The following is a 19,793-nucleotide window of genomic DNA, read 5'->3' on the forward strand; positions in this document are numbered from 1 at the left end:
GGTAAGTTTCAGGCAATGAGCGCGTTCTACACGTTAAGTCAGGGAGGCCCACTCAGTCTCTCAGTCAGCATATTGTCGGATCGAGGAGGATCTGGAATCGAGATGAAATCAGGAGTACGTAGACTTAGAGCAGTCCATACAAGGGTATAAGGAGTAGCACCAGGAACGGCGATCAACGCTTATGTGTATCGGATCGATCGTCGTCGCCACTGTAACAAAAGGCCACTTGGAGTCACTCTTAACTCGAACAATAATTCCTTGATTACCTGTCTATCACTAAAAAATACATTGATAATGATCATCTTAAAATCCGTAGTCGATAACGGAGAGGAAGAACTAAGATCGAGACCCACGGAAGTGGAATATCCCTCTGTGATCTCAACGCTAATGAGACCCCGTAGCGTGAGTCTCTCTCGCTCATGATATCAGGTGACTTCTCCGTCCATCCGTAGCAGTAGTTTTCGGAGAAACTGACGAGGAAACTTCCCCCCGAAAACGGAGGTTCGAGATCCGTGAGCATCTGATGTGTGTGAATGTTCCGAGAATTTCCCTGTCATGTTGACAAACGATCATATCGATCCTCCTTATTCTCCCCGTCGTATTAACATTTCGTTCCCTTATCAGGTTCGCTAAAGCGCTGCTGTCCTCGTTAGCATCGGCATTCGCTATCCCCGACGAGATGAATCAAGTAATTCAAAAGACAGCAAAATAGACAGATACAAGTTATGTGTACGCGTGTATACAGAAACTTCCCTGTAATGAAGGGATAGGGCAGTAGTTGTCTTCGTGTGGCATCTGGACTCCTTCGACAGTCAACCGAACCGAAATCTCCTCCATCCGGTCCGATCCGAACAAGCCTACCGGAACGTTCAGATAAAGCCTCCCATCCCGCTCCCCCCGATATTCCTCCGCCTGAGCCGCATCCGTCTCCGTTTCTCCGCCGAATCGATTCCTCGCGGGTCTGACGTGCATTTCTACAGCACCATCTATTGTATCTCCGGTCGAGGCCGAGAAACCCCCACATCCTCACACTTCCCGCTGTTCCTAGTACCGAATACATCTCGAGTAAATTTCGACAGCGGGAAAAAGAGTGCGCGGCGGTCTCCAGCCAACGTTCAAGCAACTCCTCGTCGCGTTCTTGCGAAAGTAAGGCCCAGCGTCTCAGAAACAGCCGTTCCTTGTAACCTATACGGAGCTTGACCCCTGAACGTGAAAACAATCAAGGCGCGCGCTTCTTGCCCTCTGGCTTTCGAACCTTAGTTGTTGTTGAGTCTAAACTACCTGGCATTGAGACTTTGTTTCTTCATATTTTCGTTTCATCTCATTCGTGAGTCCTTCAATTCCAGCTCTCCCGTGTGTTTGCTTTCGGCCTCCTCGCTTGCTTATTAAGTTTGCTTGTTTGTTTGTCCTCAAGTAATTTGTGGATCGAAAACAAATATACAAATTGATTAGAGAATCTACTCGTTCAGCGCGGATGATGATCCGAGGCCGGATTTGGCCGAAGGGAAGCTGCTCGCCCCCAGCCCCCCAACAGCACCCATCGAGAGAGCTTCAGCTCCCATGAGGATCCCCTCGCCGACTGGACCGAGCGCTTGGGCAGTGGAATCGGAATTCTCGGCGTTTGGAGTGTCGGTCGAGTTCGAAGAAAGTCCTCTGGCAGCATCCATTTTCGTCACGAATTCGCCGAACATGTCGCGGAATTTCGGCCATGACTTTTCGGGAAGTGTAATCGCTGCTCGGAAATTATTCTTCACCTGTCATGGAAGTGGGAAGTCGAGTCAATTTCCTGCCAGTCCCGACCTACGATCTCTGGAGCATCGACGAGGGTGCATCGGACATCTTCCTCGAGTTGCTAAACTCACCTCGGATACCCTCATGTAGATGCCGCGGCTGTTCTGGCCGATGTCGAAGTAAAAAATTTTGTCTTCGATACGCATGTGACGCCCTTCGGGAAGCTCGCCTTTGAAGCCGCCGTCGTCTGTGCCGTACTCGATGAGGAGATCGGTCAGACAGTCTCGGAACTCGATCAGGCCTTGGGCCGGTATCGCGATCTGAGTTCGTGGTCCCGTCCGCATGGCCATTGTTGCTGAAATTCGGAAAAGGATCCTATCTATCAGGATATCCAAAGGAGCTCGGAGGTGGAGATCCCGATATCAATCAATGCAATACGATAACATCAGCGAGTAATAGTCAGAAGGCATGGCCAGATACCGATAGTCTGCGACACACGAAGGAAACGACCGCGGGAGTTCTCCTTGAGATCAAGATAATATCTCCGATTGTCTTTTATGATGACCTCGCTCTTCAGTTTGCCGTCTTCGGGGGCATTGTGAGGATGCGGGGGCCCGAGCTTTGCGTAGAGTTCAGAGAAGTGGGTGAGATGATCGCGGAATTCCGCAGCCGTCGACATGGCCAGCAGAAGGCGTGACTTACGGCCCGCCACGCCTACTTCGGCCACCTGTAAGAGACAGAATGAAAGTGTTTCGGTTTGCTCGCCCTGAGTTTGTCCCAGCAAGATTGAATCGCGGAGGTAAGAGCTTCTTCGGTGCCCCGATTGCAGAGAGCTATTTTCGCAAAATTTATCGAGCAGACTCTACAAGTGGTGGAGCCGAGGCTCGCCGGGGAGAGCTCGAAGGGACAGTCGCGATTCCCTGAGATTCCCATCGAGAACCGGAGTGAATTCGGAATCGAATACGGCTCGTGTCGATAGGGTTGTGATTACAGGACGAGCGCTAACACGGACGAGCTGTCACAGCTCGCTGCCAAGGAAATCGAACTGTGTTCCACGCACTCCAGGGTGAAGTCTACTTTCCACATGAGAACACTGACCTTGATGAAACGACCTCTCCGGTTCTGTTTGACGTCGAGATAGAACCTCTTGCTCTGGATCTGTAGCATCTTCGTCGCAAGTTCCTTCTCTGCTCCTCCACCTCCGCCGTCCGTGGCCCCATCTGCAAAGGAAACGAAACATTTTTTCCAGATCGTAATAATCCTATGCCGAGCGGACATGCCGCATTCTAACCGACGTATTCGACGCACAGCGTGATCTTCTGTCGCATTTTGGCTTACGGGGCCTTTCCCCACTGAAAGCCCTCTGGAGCGAAAAGGACCACCGTGACCACTCGAACAGGAGACAGAAAAGGATCTCAAGACAATCGAGACTCAATATAATACCTTCGAGAAGGCTTGAGGCTCGGGGTCCGAGAACGTGGAAATTGATATTGGTGACGGTACTCAAGAGTTATGGGTCAATTGGGCTAGTTCCGAGTGGGTAGGTTCGAGAGTGAGGACTGATGGAATTCAAGGTCAGTGCTCAGCGGAGGAATTCAGCCACCCTCCGCCGAGAGACTCTTCTGTGAGGTGTTGGACTCATTAAGAGGGCTCCGTAGGTCACGGGATGTCTCCTTGAGTCGAGCCGTGATGGAATTAAATTCGAGATTTCAGGGAGGGATTTGCGACTTGGTCCGCTGTCACTCGCCACCGTACGCAGCCCTGTCGCCGGCCTTCCACGAACTTGTATCAACACCAGAGCTCAGATGAGCTCCGGCTTCTTTATTAAGACGACGACCGGAGACCGAGTTCTTGCCAAGCGAGGTGTGATACACGACGACAGTCGCGGATGGGAGGAGGTCGCTACTCGGAGCTCACGGTCAACCCTTCGAGATAAATTCCGGGAGGATGCGGAAACGTTTTCTGCCCTCCATGAGCGGAGGTAGACGGAATCGGCTATAGTCAAGGTCATCAGGCATCACAATATCACCCCGTGAGATCTCCCGCTCCTCTGCGGAAAACGGGAGCGACAATCAAGAGAATTATCACTTCGACGACTTGGCTGCCAGGGGGGGATCGCCGATACGTATCTTATGACTTGACAGTGTTGTGAAATATTTCTCGTTTCGACCTGCGATGATTTATCTCCCTCCGCCACTCTCAGGAAATTCGGACCCAATACATCGACGCGGAACGAGGTCCGAGTTTGTGGGAGATGGCACCAGCCCAGGACGGGAGAGCACAAGGTCAGCAAACCCGAGGGCGGATAGAGCCATGTGAAGCAGAAACATTTTTCCAAACTCTCTCCGGTGCAAACGATACAGCGGATGCTGGAATTCGTTCGAAATTCCCCGTCACGCTCGAATAGCAGAGGCCAGTTCATCTTTCATCGTATCGCGAGATGCACGAATCCATCTTTCAACCGAGAGTTCCGGAGCTTGTGCTAAGAAGACGGCGACAGATATTGACGCAAACGTGTCGTAAGCTCCCGGAGCGTCTTCCGGCCTGGAGCATATCAATGAGATATGTGCTCAGACGGACGCGTATGTATCTTTTTCAATCTTGTATGAAATTCCAGACTCTGAAACGTCTGGTGCTTAGAGTCTGAGCAACGTGCACGAGCGGTTCTCTCCGAGAGCCCTTTCCCACGAGACGGGTTCAACGAACTCGAGTCTCTGCTCGCCCCGAGGACCGCGAGAGCGTGAAGCGAGTGTCGGTCTCCGTATAGCAAACTGTCTGGGGGCTTCGAAGTCCGACTCGTCTACCGACGTGCCGCCTAGTTCGCCAGCATCCGTCTGAGACCGCGGAGCAATGACCGACTTATGCTTCCAGTCGCTAATCTCAGTCAGTCGGCCGCTCTGTTTGCGTCTGACTCAGTCTGTGAGCGAGCATAACGGTCTGGGGAGCGGCGGCCGGCAGCAGCACCGCCACAAAAGCCTCCTCGACGGCAGGGGAAATAGCGCAGTGCGTGCCACCGTCTCCGACGCCGGGTTCAAGGCCGTTCACCGTCTGACTAGCGATCGATGTCTCCCCCAGGCTCCCTCGTTCTCCTGCCAGACGGCTCCCCCTTCCCAGACGCGGTAACCGCTGCTCAACCTGGAAGCGAAAAGGATCATGGGCTTTTTCATCTTTTCCTTCTTTTCTTCTGCGCTGGAACCCTGACCGTGGCCGTCGCCTCCCGTAGCATTATCAGAATCATTTTCCCAAGAAATCACTCTGGCTCCTCGGAGATCTTGCGATTTTAATCGGTCCCGGTGCAATCATCGGAGAGGAACTGATTCTCTCCCCAAGGATCAGGTGGGAGGGAGAGAAATCCGCAGAGGTATGCGCGGATCCATCTCATGGTGTTGGGACACTAGTTGCTCCGCGTCTCTCCTCTATCTGACCTCGAAGGGGAACTTCGCGATCAGATGGAGCTTTCCTGTTGCCCATTCTCGGGATCCGCAGGCACAGCGGGGAGCTCAGCTCCGGATTCGGGATGAGCGATTCCGCTGCGAGATCACTCGAGCATCTTGAGCTTCGGTCGCAACGAAGCTATCATGTATCTCTGCGAGAGCGGCTCGGTCGTCGAACGGAACGAGCTCCCGGAACACGGATCGCTCGGCTTCTGGAAAAATCGCGACTGCGAATGTCGGACCGCGCCGGATTGCTCTCCGTCCGTCTGTCTGACTTACTGACTGACTGACTCAAAGACTGACTGACTGGCGATCCGGCGGCAATTGATTCGACGATTTGCAAACAGCCGTCTCGAACGGAGCTCGCTTCAGGTGGTGGCAACGACCGGACTAGTCGGTGACGACGACGACGGCGAAAACCGTTCCGGGTGGTGAATGAACTGCCTGCAACAGTTCTGAGTCGTCATTGGGTCAGCAGACATGTCTGGTCTCTGACGTTCAGACACAACACGACCGCCACCGCGGCCGCCGCCGCCAGACCCAGACGGTCATCGACCCTGACTGACTGACTGCCGGGCTAGCGGGCTGGCAGGCGGGCTGACGGTTGGTCGGGCGGTCGGACGAACGAACGAACGAACGGGTTGGAGGGTTCGGGAACTGGATGATAGACTATAAGCTGCTGCCGTGGCCCAATGCATAAACTTCGGCCGAAACGACAACACCTGAGACAGTAAGAGATCAATGAGAAAAGCGGACTCTCTCTTTCGCAGAAATAAAACAGTCGCCGAACGCTTTACTTTCCTTTTTCGCATAGGGTAAGCGATCGGTCCTCTCGACGCGCCGACCTCGACGAGGAATCATTGGGACCTGACAATGGACAGTTTCGTCTGCCGAATTCGATTCCGAGTTCAACGACCTTCATTTATGCCTTTGGAATTCACTACCGGCTCGCATTACCGACGACCAGGACGACAACTCGGCAAGCTCGGAGAACGCTACAAGCTCCACAAATCGTCAAACCGAGAGCGGATTGCTCCTGGGAGGCGTCGAATTCCAGCGGTGCAGTTTCCGGGTCGATCGTTCCCAATTGAGACATTCATGAGTATTCCAGGAGGGGTTCCGTTGTTCCAGGGAACGGCATGGTCAGAGTGCCGCGCTCCCTAAACTTTCCGGAGCTAGAATAGGTTTCATCCGACGGATTCGCTGCGGGCGCGCTTGACCAGATCGATATCGGATGGAGAATCTCGAATCATGAATATTTCATCGAGATCAATGAATGACTCAATCGAGAACCGATGAGGGAAACGCTGTGGAATCTCTGTGACGGATTAGATCTCTCCTTCCTCCCATCGCGTAACCGATACTCGAATAGAATATATATATGCGACATCCGAAGCAACAAGATGAATGTCGCAGTTTATCCCGCCGGAAAGAAAAGCAGCAATAGCTCTCGGTCGAGGGAGCTCCCAAGCGACAGAAATATACTCGACGACGGTAGCGGGCCAAGCGGCCGATGACGACGGCGAATTCTGAGCGGCCCGCTCCCTCGTCGTCTCCTGAAGGCCGTACACAGGGCAATGACCCGGCGAGTTGCAGGAGCTCGAGTCAAAACACTGCCGACGAATTTCCTTGTCTGGCCGGGAGTCTAGCTCGCTGACTGGCTGGCTGGCTGGCTGGCTGGCGACTCGTCTGACCGAAAACCGACAGACTGGAAGACCCTACCAGAATTGAATGCGACCGACCGTCAGACTGGCATGGAACGACGGACCGAAACACTGGCTTCTTGGCTCACTGTCTCGATCAGTGACCGGGTTTCTCGGTGGCTCATCGTGTCGCAGACGAGTCCGCTTTCCAGACCAGTCTACCCGTCGGTTCATTGCCACTCTGGATGCCGTTACAACAGAAACGGTGTCAATCCCAGTATCTGGGTTCGACATGCGGCACGGCGATCCCCCAACGGCGAAAAACTCGGAGGAGCCCGGAAACCATTGATTCTGTTGATTGATTCTGTCTCTTCCGAACTCGCCCGAATGAAGAATTTGCGCGAACCGAGCACGTGGATTCGACTTGCCGATACGCGCCTGGATCCCGAGGAGCTCATGCGGGAATATCCGGCGCGAGATCCGCTCGGAATCTTCTCTCGGAAAATATCCCGAAAAGCTCCAAGAAACTGCTCGAGATACGTCCGTCGAGGCTCTGAAGCTTCCGAGGGCTCTGCTGCGGAAGCGGCCGCTGCTACTGGCAGCCTAGCTCGGTAGAAAAGCTTGCCGGCAAGCAGGCAGACAGGCAGCCAGGCGGGCTGGATGGCTGTCGGTGTGGCCGAAGGAGCGCGGTCGTTGAACTTTTCGGGCCCTGTCTAGACAGGGGACGGGGACGCTTGGGGGTGGCCCCGGACAGATGGCGATGAATGAAGCAGGCGAGCTACCGAGTTTGCTTCCCGCTCGCCCTGTCCCAATACGGTGGCCTATGTTGCCGAAAATATAATTTGCTGACATGCCGAATCGAGATGCAATCGATAACAATCATGAATACTCATCGTAGACGCAGAAGAGTGCGGAAAGCTCGATGAAGAGACCAAATCGGCCATCTCGAAGGGACGGAGAAAAAATGTATTCAAGCGGGCCGCTGTATCTGACCACCGTCGGCTCAGTTTTTCGACTGAGCTCGTGAGCGATAATTTAGGTAAACCCGTTGAAATGATGCGGCTTGTTCTCGTTTCCGACGAAAATTCGTTCCTCTTTACTCTCGAGGTTTGACGCATGAATACTTCCTCTTCGATAGGTGTTCCGACTCCCCAGACTGCGTCTCGAGAGCGAGAGCCCCGTGAGAACTTTCAGAATCATGAGACCGAGATTTCCGCGGGTCGGCGCACGCAGCGAGGACTCTATCGCGAATCGCCTGCTAGATTGCCCGCGGTCCCCACAGCGAGCTCGGAGAGGGGCTTTGGGACGCCATAAAATTTTGCATCTCTGTGGACATGAGCTCATTCCTCGAATGCTGCTCGGAGCGGATTCTCGCCTCCGAGAGACGTGGGGGGGAGAAACGCATACGTAGCGCCGCGAGTACGGAGCTCATCGAAATTCGTGACAGCATGCTACAATTGACTTCTCAACACGATGTATCCATACGGCGCGGGTGTTCCGTCGCTTTCGAGTGTATTGCTTCCGGAATACACAGATATCGTTTCCCACGCCGTGCGTACACTACGCAGTACATCGACTCGGAAGCGATTCGTTTAGCGAGATCGTATACTCGAGCTCGTAGCGCCAGATCCTCTCCTGTATACGATCTACCGGAGGGAAACACGAGAGAGGGGCCGGCAGGTTCCGAACCATCATGAACTGATCGGAGGGTTCGAGTCGCGCTCGAAACCCGATCCTAGATCCTGTATCCCGGAGAAGTCGTCGGGGACGCCGTCGAGAGATCGCGGGTCAGGATCACGAGTCAACTCGGAATAGCGCGGCGGCTCGTTGGTAATATCGAATGGCTTATTGCGGCGTGTTCGAAAGTGCTGTGAGTGCGAGCAAAGACAGGACGCGCGCTAGCTCGTATTCAAATGACGCTGACGCTCTTGCCGATAACCCAGTTACATGCGGCCAAACGGCCAGATAGACCGACCGACCAACCTGCCGACCAAACTGATCCCAGCTACTCCACGAGCAAAGAGCATGCTCGCCGCGGAGAACGCTATGGGAATATGCTAATCTACAACGACGAACGCGAGATACTTCCACTACTACGAATATCGTTCGCCCTGCACTCGGCCTTAAAAGCGGAGCATCTCCGATTCGGCGATAGGGAATCGATGGCTTTTGTCCGGGGCAGGGGCGCGTGCTTGTTGTTGACGTCGGCAGCGAACTCGGAGACGTCGTCTCCAGATTCACCTCACCGAAATTGAGATTTCCCGGTTGTTTTTTCCTCTCTTGACCCGATTCTGGTTGTCGTCGGAGGGTGCGGCAGCGAGCTAGGAGGCAACAACAGTTTGTCAGGTCTCCGCTGTCGCCGGTGCCTCAACCCTATTGGGTGGTGAGTCGTTGCCCATACCCCCGAATGACCCGACTAGAACGGCGGACTAGCCAGCATTTCCATCTGCGCATGCGTTCGTTCTAGCCCGCCCTTCATCGGCGGTCGTCGTTTCACAATCAACGGCTACTAGAACTAAGCCTAACCATCGTCCTCCATACTAACCGCCATTTTGATTCTGTATTCTGAATAAGTTTGCACTTTTCGAAATGGAAAGCCTTTCCGATGGAGCTAGTCACTTCACTCGATAATCTAGAACCCCGAGACGATAAAGTCATCATGGGGTAGCAGAACTGGGATTGCACATCGGCGAGGCTACGAACTCCGCAATGACGTCGTTCCGCCGATTTCCGAATTTCGCGCAGAATGCGCGGCGCGTACAGCCGAGGCGAAAGTATGCGGCTCGCTCGATTTTATCGAGAGCAATGGAGACCGCTCGAAAAAACGGGGGGCACTTGTTGGCGCATTTTCGGTATCGACATCGGTACCTCCATCCGAACACCGTCGAACGGGGATGTACATTTTATTGGAGTTCTTCAAACATCCACGTTCGCGAAACTCCGTGACGAGCTCAAGGAAAAGCGCACGGCTCTAGTCGAGTTTGGGAGCCGTCGCGGAATCCCTCCGAAATTCAGGAATCCCAGCTCCCTGTCCGGCAAGACGCCATTGCTGGAATCTAGTACATCGGCAAAACATGGTCGCCGCCGGACCGCTTCTGTTAACCCTAATCTCGCACATGCCGTTCAGAAACAGAACTTCAGACACGAAGCTATCCGAGGATTTTTCACCTCAATTCACTTTCTCGCACAACATCCACGATATACATCCGGCCCTGTCGACTTCCCGGCCTCAGAGACGTAAGACTGGCGTCGTAGTCTCGATTTGGCCTGACTCGCCGGGCAACGACCAGAAACCACCTCTGATTGAAGGCCTGAGCCTCAAATCACGCTTCCGAGACTGTTCGGCGAATGGTAGCTCCGTAGAACATCCGGAAGCTACGGAAGCCGGAAACAGAAGCTCAGGGGGGGTAACGTGGCGCTGCGATCGCACGAAACACCTCAACCGTCTAGACTGAGTCTAGCCTGAGTTCCTCCACCCTCGACCGGTTGACCCAGATCATTTGGGAAACTCCAAAAAAAATCGTCGTAACTCAGAATAATTCTCCAGTTCCCCTTCTCCTATCCACGGGCTCGAGCACCGAAATTTCGGAGCAGACACGGATCTCCACAAAGCACCGAAGCCGTCGAAGAGACACCGCACGTTTTTTCAATCCGACCACAGAACCTCCTCTTCCGTTAGTGCTTACAGCAAAAGAACCGAATTTCACTTTCACCAAGGCACTTGATTGGATCGGAGAATCACAATTAACGCAAGGACAACCACAGACAACACTTTCGAAAACTTGAACACATCCAGTTGTTGCCATGGGCTTGAAACGTCGACGATGTCGTTGACAACGAAAAAAATATCCTCTGCTCGCCGGAACACAAGTTTGTCAGCACCTCTGGCCGACGAGACAACCTCACATACAGTGAGAACTCAGCAGATCTGGAAGAACTTTCGGATGTTGCAGAGAAAAAAGTCAGAAAACTCATCGGCATTCCACTCACCGTCGGACAAGTCGGTGTCGTCCAAATCGTCCACCACATTCTCTCGATTCAACTCTGTGGACTCGAGTGAATCCATTTCCTTGGGCATGACACCCTCAGAAAGTTGCTGGCTGCTCAAGTCAGCCTCGTCATGCAGCCGGTACCGCACGTCGTCCGAACAGCCGCTGCCGCTTATAGCTCTGAGCAAGTCTTCGAAGTGTTTGCTATCTTCGTCGTCGTTGACTATCTTGATCTGTTTGAGGAGAATTCTGATGTTCTGGAGCTGGTTGTCGTTGTCTGACGATGAATCCACTTTTCCTGACACTGCTGACACAATATGCTTGTTGCAGAATAACTTTCTCGAAGCAAAGATGCGGGGAAGGGGAGCTAGCCCGGTTGGCGAAACCGGTGGATGAGCCCGAGAATTGTTGGTCAGGCGGCGGTGGACGCGCCAAACTCCGAAACCCTCCTCCTTCAAACGAACTCCTTGCGGTTCTCCTGATCGGCACTCTCTCCTCTACGTCCGTTCAACATACTCTGGAGGCTTCTACTGACAGCCGGCTTCGGCTAGCGCTCCGCAAAAGAGCCCTCTCCCGGGCCCTTGCCAAGCGCTCTTTCTCACGCCTAGTTCAACTAGCGTCGGACTGGAACAACGCGTAGAAACTTCGAACCATCGAGCATGGCACCGAGACAACAGAAACGCTTTGCTGCACTCGGTCACGGTTGCCAGACGGAGAAAACCGTTACGCGGAATTGCAACTTCCAGAATTCGGGAGAGCGTGGAGAATCTCCGAAAATTCCCAGAGAGAAGACGGCATCGCCACCGACGCGCTGAGCATTCGACGTTCCGTGGAAAGGGCAACCAGTGCGCGGGGAAGGTGGGGTGGTAGACTTCTGGGCCAATCTTGAGCTTTCGACAACGTCAAACGGGCGGATGGGGGTTTTCGCGAAGTCTGAGAGAGGGAAGTGGCGAAGGTGAAAGCAGTGAAAAGCTTCCGGACGAGCGAGTCTGAACCGCGAGCCCGGAAACAGAAACGAGCTGGTTCGATACGAAATTCCCGCCGATGTTGCACAGACGTAATGATAATGCGACGTACGAATTTATGATTGAACACTAATATTGGCTTCGGAGACCTCGAGACGAATTTCGTTCTCGCATTGGCTGTTCATTGGAACACCGCACGAGTGCGGCCATTGCGTGACCGTCGGAAGGCTTTCTTCAACGTACAATGCTTTTGGAGGTCATTGACCTAGACTTTTTCCATCGTGCAATAAGACCTTCGTCTGTACCCTCATGAGATGACAATCGGCCAAATAGAGTCTCTACGGGCATATCGCGCCATTGAGCACAATGCAAGTCCCTGAAACGAGAGCCTGCGATACAGTTGAGATATTCGTCGCAGTTCCAGTTTTCGCGGTCAGGCTCGATCTCCCCAGCCCCGCGATTGCAACATCTCATCTGTAGTGGCGTGTGTGCGCCGGCGCCTCTCTTTCGCTCTCGGTCGAAGGAGGGTAAAAGCGTCTGCTCGAGGGGCTCTGGCGGCAGATCCACGATAGTGAACAGACCTGCCAGAATCACTCACACGGAAATCGCTGACTTTAGTCCCTTGCAGATCCTACCGCAGACTGGAATCAGTTTCTCGATTCAGCTTGAACAGCCTCACGTACCAGTGGAGGGTCGATTCCGAGAGACATCGGGATTCCAGCCGAAATAGTATACCGGTTATAGTCCGCTGCTCATCTGGTTTCCCCCGACAGGGTTTCCCCGACCCAATGAGGATCGACAGTTTTTGTTGCGGAGAAGATCATTGCGCATCGTCTTGAGCCTGAGGATACGGCTTGCTCCGACCGATGGAAGTCGACTCGTTGATCTACAGCTCTTGTACGGACTCGATGTCTACCATCGAGATTCTCTGTGACAGCTTGCAAGTTGATGGAAAGTTGCTGTGCAAGCGCGACGGGCTGACTGAGCGGTTCTCGTTCCCGAGCTTCCGGATATGATTCTAGCTCTCCAGCTCGGGAGATGCCGTCCCCATTTCATTTCACCCCGCAGAATGACACCGTTCGAACGAGGGCTGGCTTCGGCAAGGGGCTGCCCGGGAGGATTTCCATGAGTTTTCAATCGGGAGGTTCTCACAAGGGTCTGATCCTAGCTCAACTACGGTTTCTGACTTGCTTGAGTGCGCCAGTTCTCTGGGTTTCCTTTTCATGAATCGCGGTTTGGTCTCTCCTTCTTGCAAATACATTTGACCATAAGGAGGGAGTGTCAGTAGAAAACAATTAGACATCAGAGAAGCTCAACCAACCTCCGTGAGCTCCGGAGATTGGTCCTCCCGGCTGATAGCATCATCAGGGAGGACTTGCGAACGTTCGTCGAAGGGAAATCGGTTTCCGAACTTCTTTTCTTCTGCACGATTTGGGCTCGATTACTCGGAATTCGAGAAATCCTGGAAGAGGGCGACGATTCTGCGGGAAGACAGGCGGGTATGCACGTATGCACCCATGTCTTTGAAAAAAGGACGTGGTTCTGCATCGGAAGATGAAGGAAGTTCTCCGTGAGCCAGAAGACAGCGCTCTGTGGATACTTCTGCTCAGAGATTTTTTCTGGAACGGAAAGACTCGACCCGCAAGACAGGAGTCGACTCGGCATCTGAGGATGTCCCAGGCAGTGCAGCTGTCCAAGGTGTGGTGAGGCCAGAACGCATTGACTCATTGTCCAGGGTTTCGAGGGGCCATGCGAACACGGCAGAAGACGGAGTCGACCCTCAAGGATAGGGAGAGTCAAGATCCGTGAGCGCAACACGTATCCCCCCGAAATAGGGGGATCTTGTGCATATGGGAGGGACAAGAGAAATCATACGAATGAGTCAAATGGATGTGGGGAATAAATCCTTGGACTGTCTCTCGCACCGAGGGAGAAATTCGCCTGGGAACTCCTCAGCAACACTCTTTGAGTAATAGCCAGTAACGCCGCTCACGATCGCAGAGTAGTGGAAAATCGGAATGAATTCCCTGCCGTCGCCTGATTCCGCACACGATTCGCTCAAACGATTTGATCCGGGACAAACAATTAGCCGAAAGTCGCTCAGTACTCGAGATCGATCTCCAGAGCGTATTCCCGAGTCGTAGCTATACACGGAGAGAGTGATGCATAGTAAACCATGACACGGACCCGAATACGTCAAGAAACATTGTTTCCCGCAATGATTGAAGCCACAGATCGGGTGTTCTCAAGAGACGCTCGAGCCTCTGCTGGAACCAGAGCTCTGAAGACTACAGCAAATTGTATCGGTGTCTCTCTGTCTGGCCGCTATTAGGTTTGCTATCAGTTCATCAGCTGAGAGTCCGAAGTGCCCAAATCAGCGCTCAGGTCACCCTGATTCGGATATCCTGGGGACGGTTGACGAATCTGTTTTGCCGAATGGCTCGGATCACTGATGCGATGAGACCGTGGTAAGATTGTTCGAATACTTACATTAGCTTTCGGATTCGAGTCTCCGAACCTGCGGAGCAAATATGTTGGGCACCCGCTATTCGGAGACCTACCTGCGACTACAGATCCAGGTCTAAGCTCCGAACCGAGAAGAGCTCTATCCCTGATTTCCTTCAAGCTGCAGATGAAGATCCTCAGCCTTTTTGATAAATGCGAACATGGTTTCGAGGGAATGCTCGGGGTCCCTGGTAGCCCGAGTGGCTTCTGGAAGTTCTCGAGATCCAAGAATCTCATCGGCAAGAGGAATCCGTGCGCGCGGACGTCCGACAAAGAGTAGAAGTCACGGGCTCTGGTGACAGGGCTGTCGACTCTGAACTCGTTGATTTGGCTTCAACGTCCAGCTCTCCGGTACATGATTCTTCCTCAGTCAAATATATACCTCGGCAGCACACGGAAGATGACCGCTGCACGAGAAATGCAAGTCTGAAAAGGACATTCGCGGTGATTTTGCGAGCTGAGATCTTTGCAAGGGGGTAACTGTCCCAGATATCAATCGAATAGACGAAATACGTATCAGAGTTCCCCGAGCCTCCCGGAGAAACAACCTCGAGGCATCCCAGAGTTCCAAGAGGCGATTGGCCTTGACTTGTGAGCGTGTTATTCACCGCAAGAATCTCGCGACGGAGAAACGTGTACCTACTCATCCCGTTCGATGGACTCCCAGATGATCTACACAGAGGGATTCTGCAAGCTCATGGGTCCTCGGGACGTTGCGCCACGAGCTGAGCGATTCCCAACACGATCTTCATTTTTTTACGGAGACTCTCGGGGGCTCTCTGAGGATCATGAGGTCCATGGGATTTGCCAGAACACGGGGAACGTGGCCTGTGGTGCGAGACTGTGAGGACTAAGGTCGGCATTGAGGAGCTCGCCCTTCACGGCATCACACTCGGTCAGAGGTCAGAGCTATGGATAGGTGACTAATTCAAAAAGGGAGAGACATCTCAAAGTAGGCAATCCCGTCTTATGGTCAATGACGATGAGGAATCTGTAGCGTGGTCCCTACCGTCGGCGGACGTCGTAAATCAACTCGGAGCGGACAGCATTCCTCCTCATATTTCCGGAAAAATGTTCCAAGGGACAGGTCGCAAAAATCGCGGAACGGGTGTTCTGCAAGGAAGGCTGTAGGATTCTGAGCTGTTGAATCTTTGATTTCTCATGTTTATCGAGCGGAATATCGGATTGAAACACAGCATACCCAGTGCTGGGACGGCATCGAGCCTGTAGAATGCATGATCTCCATTTATGAGCAATCGGGCGGTATCGGAGCCGATACCGCTCAAGTGGAATCCACCAGCTCTTCCGTGGCATTGCCTCAATCTTCAGTTGCCCTTACATAGGGGGGAATTTCCACATGGAAAATGAGTACTAGACTGACTTTTTTCAAAAACTGTTGTGAATGCAACATTCCCAAAGATAGGGTGTAGGCTTCATCACGAGGGACCGAAAAATTTTCGGTGGGACCCGGAGTCATAGACACCCCCAATGGGATTCACCATACCAAGCAGGATCGACTGGCGCATAGAGGATTGTTATTGTTATTATTATCGTCGATTACAGGGGGTCGTGATAATTGATAGTCGGCGGCGCACTCTTGCGACATGATCTCTCCGATCAGAAGCGTCTCGGGGGTCATGCTCAAGCTTATGTGGTATTGAACTATTTCGCCTATTACCAGAAGTCTTCCATGTCAAAGTCCCTTGAAGGTAGACTTCAAGACTGTGTAGTCGAGTCCGCACATGAGGCTTCCCGGGAAGAGCGAGTAGAATGCAATCGGCACGTTCGTCAGAAAATGGATGCGGAATCTAGCTCCCAAGCGGGGATGAATGAGGGGCTGATAGATGAGGGATGGTCCTTATCACTGATATCTTAAATATATCCTTCATCAAAGATGAGGTTCCGGTGAGGACTGCTGACAAATCCTCCTTTGAGGAAGACCACGGAACAATCGAGCTTCTGAGTTGTCAGTATTGAGTTGTCTTGATTGAGTTGTCTTCAGAAGCAGGCAGCCTGGGAAGATGGGGAAGAGAAGAATCGAATAATATCCATTGACTGTCATCAGCTGAGAAACATAGCTCTCGGTGAACACCATTTATCTCTTGGTATTCGGTCGGGCTGAGATCAGGATTTCATTCCCCGAACACTCGGGAGAGCCCGCTCTCACCGACAGCGACCCCTACAATTCAGATCTCAGAGTTGCAGAAAAAAAACTCGACCCGAACCCGAGTGTGTCTAGAATCAGGAGATTCCACCCCTAAAACACTGCTAGACGAGCGTAAATTCCTCAAATTATAAGGTGATCGAATTCTCGCTTGAGCTCCGAGAGTTTCGCATATTCTGCGTCTTTTTAGAGTACAGATTCAATATTGGGGTGATTTAGGCCGTCCCCTCAGGGGTCGCCGCCTCCGAGCCGTCGGCGTCGGCACATCCGCCCAAATACCCGCGATGGCCTGGAGGATCCGATAAATCATCGTCAGACGATTACCTCGGTTCATCCCGAAGCCGAGATATCTGGAAATTCGAATTCGCCCGACCCCACGACCGCGAACACCCGGACTCCGGTCGAGAGACTTCAATGATGCGCGAGGCATCCTCGGCTCGACCACCCCGCCGACTCGAAGATTCTCGTGAGGGGATTACCGCTTTAGAAGAATGCGCGAGATGAAAACCTCGACCCCTTGCTCTTACGGTTCTCGCTCGGGCCTCCTCTCTGTGGATGGCTCTCATCCTCTATCTGGACTCGAGTGAAGAAAGAAAGAGCGAACTCGAAGATATGCTCTCTATCCGTCTGAGACCGTGATACCCTCTCATATTACGCTCGCCTTCATGTCTACTCTCCCTCCAAGAAGTCCGTCAGCCGCCATCTTGAATACTACCTTGTGGCCTAGAGTCTACACCATGATATGATTTCTTCAAAGCAATGTTGGACGGCTAAGTACTCTCATCGCGGAACGAGGGAGAGAACACATCTTATAGTGCTTGGCATAGAGGAGACGCTCGCTTCTTGTCGTGAGTCGTGACCAGACTCGAAGACGGTATCATCCGTCAGGCACACGTTCGCAGTCTTTGCTTGGGAGAAATTTTGTGTGAACTCTGAGCTGCATATTGTTCCGAAGAATCCATCGAAACGGAAGAGAACATGATCCGACTTCATGTTTTCGCTCTGATGGGGTGAGTCGGCGAGAGTAGATTATGGATGAAGCGAATCGAAAATTTAGATTGCGATTAGCTCTCAGTGCTCATGCCATGTTTTCTTCCTGCAGCCTGGCGTGCTTGTTGTGTGCAGTGGATTACGTGGAATGTGAGTAACCGCTTTGCTGATTTTTCTTGCTCTTTTCAAGATTGTGAGGGAACGTTTCCTCGCTTGGTCAAATGGTCGAGTTTCTCAAATCATGATCAGAGGTGACAGCTCTGAACTCGAGTAGAGATCATTCCAGGCATCTCTACTGATTCCAACTCGATTTTCGTCTTTGGGAAATCTCCTCGCTTTAACAGAAAATCATTGCTCTCCAGCTTGCCGACTGAAAATGCTGCCGACCCACGGTACGAGACGCTACTTCAGGCTACAAATAAACAACGAACGATGCTTCAATCCAGATACAGTCGAGGGAGTGGCAGAGTGTCGGGGGGGCTGTGAATCTACGTCCATGTACACCCCAGGTCAGTTGGAATCCCGAATTATTTAATGACTATGAGTCAAGCGTGGAGCTCACAGCGATTTCATCATACCTCACCGTTCTAGCTCGATGACCGAAGATTTTCTTCCTGCAGGGAACTCGACAATCGATCGCCAGTGTAATTGTTGCATCCCGGTCGGAAAACCTAATAAGGTCGAAGTGGTGATCGAGTGTCCCTCTGGATCCACATTCAGACGGCATATGCTGGTCCCGTCGGACTGTTCTTGCGATCCATGCGAAACCTTGACGAATATCAACGCCGACATCCCAATACCGAAATGAGTCAAAAGTCCCCAATTGTATAGTGTACAAAGAATTCGACAGCATGAGCTCCGAGGCGTTTTCTGACCAGAATCAGCGGCCATCGCGCCTTTTCAGTCGATTCGAGAATACGACCTCTCGAGAGGTTCGATCCCGAGGAGCCTTCTCGCTGCATCTAATCAATGTAATATCGTGCAATAAATTCTGCTTCGAATTAGATATCCTCATGCTGCTCTGAAGTCTGATCCCGAGGACATCGAGGCTGGTCGCCCATCGACCAGCAGGGTGAACTATTCCGCACTTCTTTGGGGGGAGGGCGATGGAATATCCAATGCCTCTATTTCGCGGCTCCTGACAACTCGAATCGTTGGAGCGATCCTGAATTTTCCAGATTCGGATGTCGGTCAGCGATCGCAATTTTTAAGGAGGGAAAGCGGGGTGAATTTTTGCCGCCAGTTGCGGCCCTGAGATCCATCTAGGGACACCCCACGCGTTCACTTCATCAGATCTTCATGCCGTTGTTGCCCAGGTGGCCTTTGACTTTTCCGGGTTGGAATCCCTATCAAATCTCCATCTCCGCCCGGCGACTTGCCAAAGGTTAATGATCTTGGAGCATCCTAGAGTGAAGTGTCCCCTGAAAAACTACTAGGTACGCACTGTCTGTCCATGCAACCGCGGAGAACACGAATTCCAGGCCAAGGGGAAGTTCATTCCGCCAGGCGCGAAGCGGGCATTCTCAACACATAGAGTCTTGGAATTCTCCACATCGGAACTCATTCATGTTTCTCTGCATGAAGATCGCGGAAGGGTATCACGAAATTCTCGCGATATGAATGTGAGGGTCAGTGGACCGAGTTCTCCGCAACGAAGGAGAGCGCGCTGGCATCACTGACACATGGTTCGCCTCAGACTCCGCGTTCAAAACGTGCACGTTGAGGGAAGAGACGACCTAGTTACGATCTCGGCTTCTCACAAAGCGGATTCGACTTGATCACTCCGAGATTATGTCTGAACCGGTTCCGGAAGGATTCCCGCATAGGAGTTCGCAGCGAGACCGTCTTCTACGGAGCGCCGCGGCTCAGACGGGGCTGTTCAAAGGTGCTCCCGGGTGAAGCGTTTTGAATGATAATGGTCCGAAGCCGATCGCTGCCTCGATCTCGTGGCCATGATGAATCCTCTTGCGAGTCAACCACCGGAGATCACGGTCGTGGATCGCAATGGCTTGAAATCAAGGGTCGGAGTCTTGATGATGCATTCTTGCATCCATTCCTATTCTCCCCTATAGAGGCAGGTCGCTGTTTGGGGTACATACTTATTTCATCGCTCTTCAGTAAGGAAGAGAGTGGACGGTCGGAAAATAATCTCGACACGGGTTGTCTCCGATCCTCTAACGAGGACGAAAACGGTTCCGGCCAAGGGATCCAATGGGAACCCTTTTTCAGGACGACTTCAATCTCTCTTGGGGCCTGAGGTCTCGGAGAGCGATCCCCCACTTCATTTGCTTCCTCCCCTCTGAGAGACCTAGGGCGGGTAATGACGTGATGTCCGGAGTGACTGACTGTCGTTTCTGATTGTTTAGGCCGGC

General features: G+C 52.6%; 2 protein-coding genes across 2 annotated transcripts; one reads left to right on the top strand and one right to left on the bottom strand.

The window, feature by feature from the left end:
- Window positions 1–1,457: 1,457 nt before the first annotated feature.
- Window positions 1,458–11,032, bottom strand: Pur-alpha (Purine-rich binding protein-alpha). Its single transcript, XM_003747135.1, has 5 exons — window positions 10,799–11,032; window positions 2,830–2,951; window positions 2,212–2,458; window positions 1,863–2,086; window positions 1,458–1,754 (listed from the first exon to the last, which is right to left on the bottom strand). The coding sequence occupies exons 1-5, from the start codon at window positions 10,884–10,886 to the stop codon at window positions 1,458–1,460; spliced, it is 978 nt and encodes a 325-aa protein (XP_003747183.1). The 5' UTR covers window positions 10,887–11,032.
- Window positions 11,033–17,163: 6,131 nt separating this feature from the next.
- On the top strand, window positions 17,164–18,266 carry LOC100906522 (von Willebrand factor). The gene is made up of 4 exons (XM_003747066.1): window positions 17,164–17,441; window positions 17,534–17,571; window positions 17,784–17,930; window positions 18,042–18,266. The coding sequence occupies exons 1-4, from the start codon at window positions 17,410–17,412 to the stop codon at window positions 18,227–18,229; spliced, it is 405 nt and encodes a 134-aa protein (XP_003747114.1). The 5' UTR covers window positions 17,164–17,409; the 3' UTR covers window positions 18,230–18,266.
- The last annotated feature ends 1,527 nt before the right edge of the window (window positions 18,267–19,793 follow it).

This window comes from Galendromus occidentalis, unplaced genomic scaffold (assembly GCF_000255335.2).
Source record: "Galendromus occidentalis unplaced genomic scaffold, Mocc_1.1 scf7180000077512, whole genome shotgun sequence".
In the NCBI taxonomy this organism is placed as follows: Eukaryota; Metazoa; Arthropoda; class Arachnida; order Mesostigmata; family Phytoseiidae; genus Galendromus; species Galendromus occidentalis.

What these genes read in the sequence shown, in the direction of transcription:
- Pur-alpha (XM_003747135.1), bottom strand. Translation starts at nt 10,886, where the DNA reads ATGCCCAAGGAAATGGATTCACTCGAGTCCACAGAGTTGAATCGAGAG. An exon ending in CGACACCGACTTGTCCGACG is followed by an intron (nt 2,952 to 10,798) that starts GTGAGTGGAATG and finishes TTTCCTTTGCAG; the next exon opens with ATGGGGCCACGGACGGCGGA. An exon ending in GGAGAGGTCGTTTCATCAAG is followed by an intron (nt 2,459 to 2,829) that starts GTCAGTGTTCTC and finishes TGTCTCTTACAG; the next exon opens with GTGGCCGAAGTAGGCGTGGC.
- LOC100906522 (XM_003747066.1), top strand. Translation starts at nt 17,410, where the DNA reads ATGATCCGACTTCATGTTTTCGCTCTGATGGG. An exon ending in CATGTTTTCGCTCTGATGGG is followed by an intron (nt 17,442 to 17,533) that starts GTGAGTCGGCGA and finishes TTCTTCCTGCAG; the next exon opens with CCTGGCGTGCTTGTTGTGTG. An exon ending in TACGTCCATGTACACCCCAG is followed by an intron (nt 17,931 to 18,041) that starts GTCAGTTGGAAT and finishes TTCTTCCTGCAG; the next exon opens with GGAACTCGACAATCGATCGC.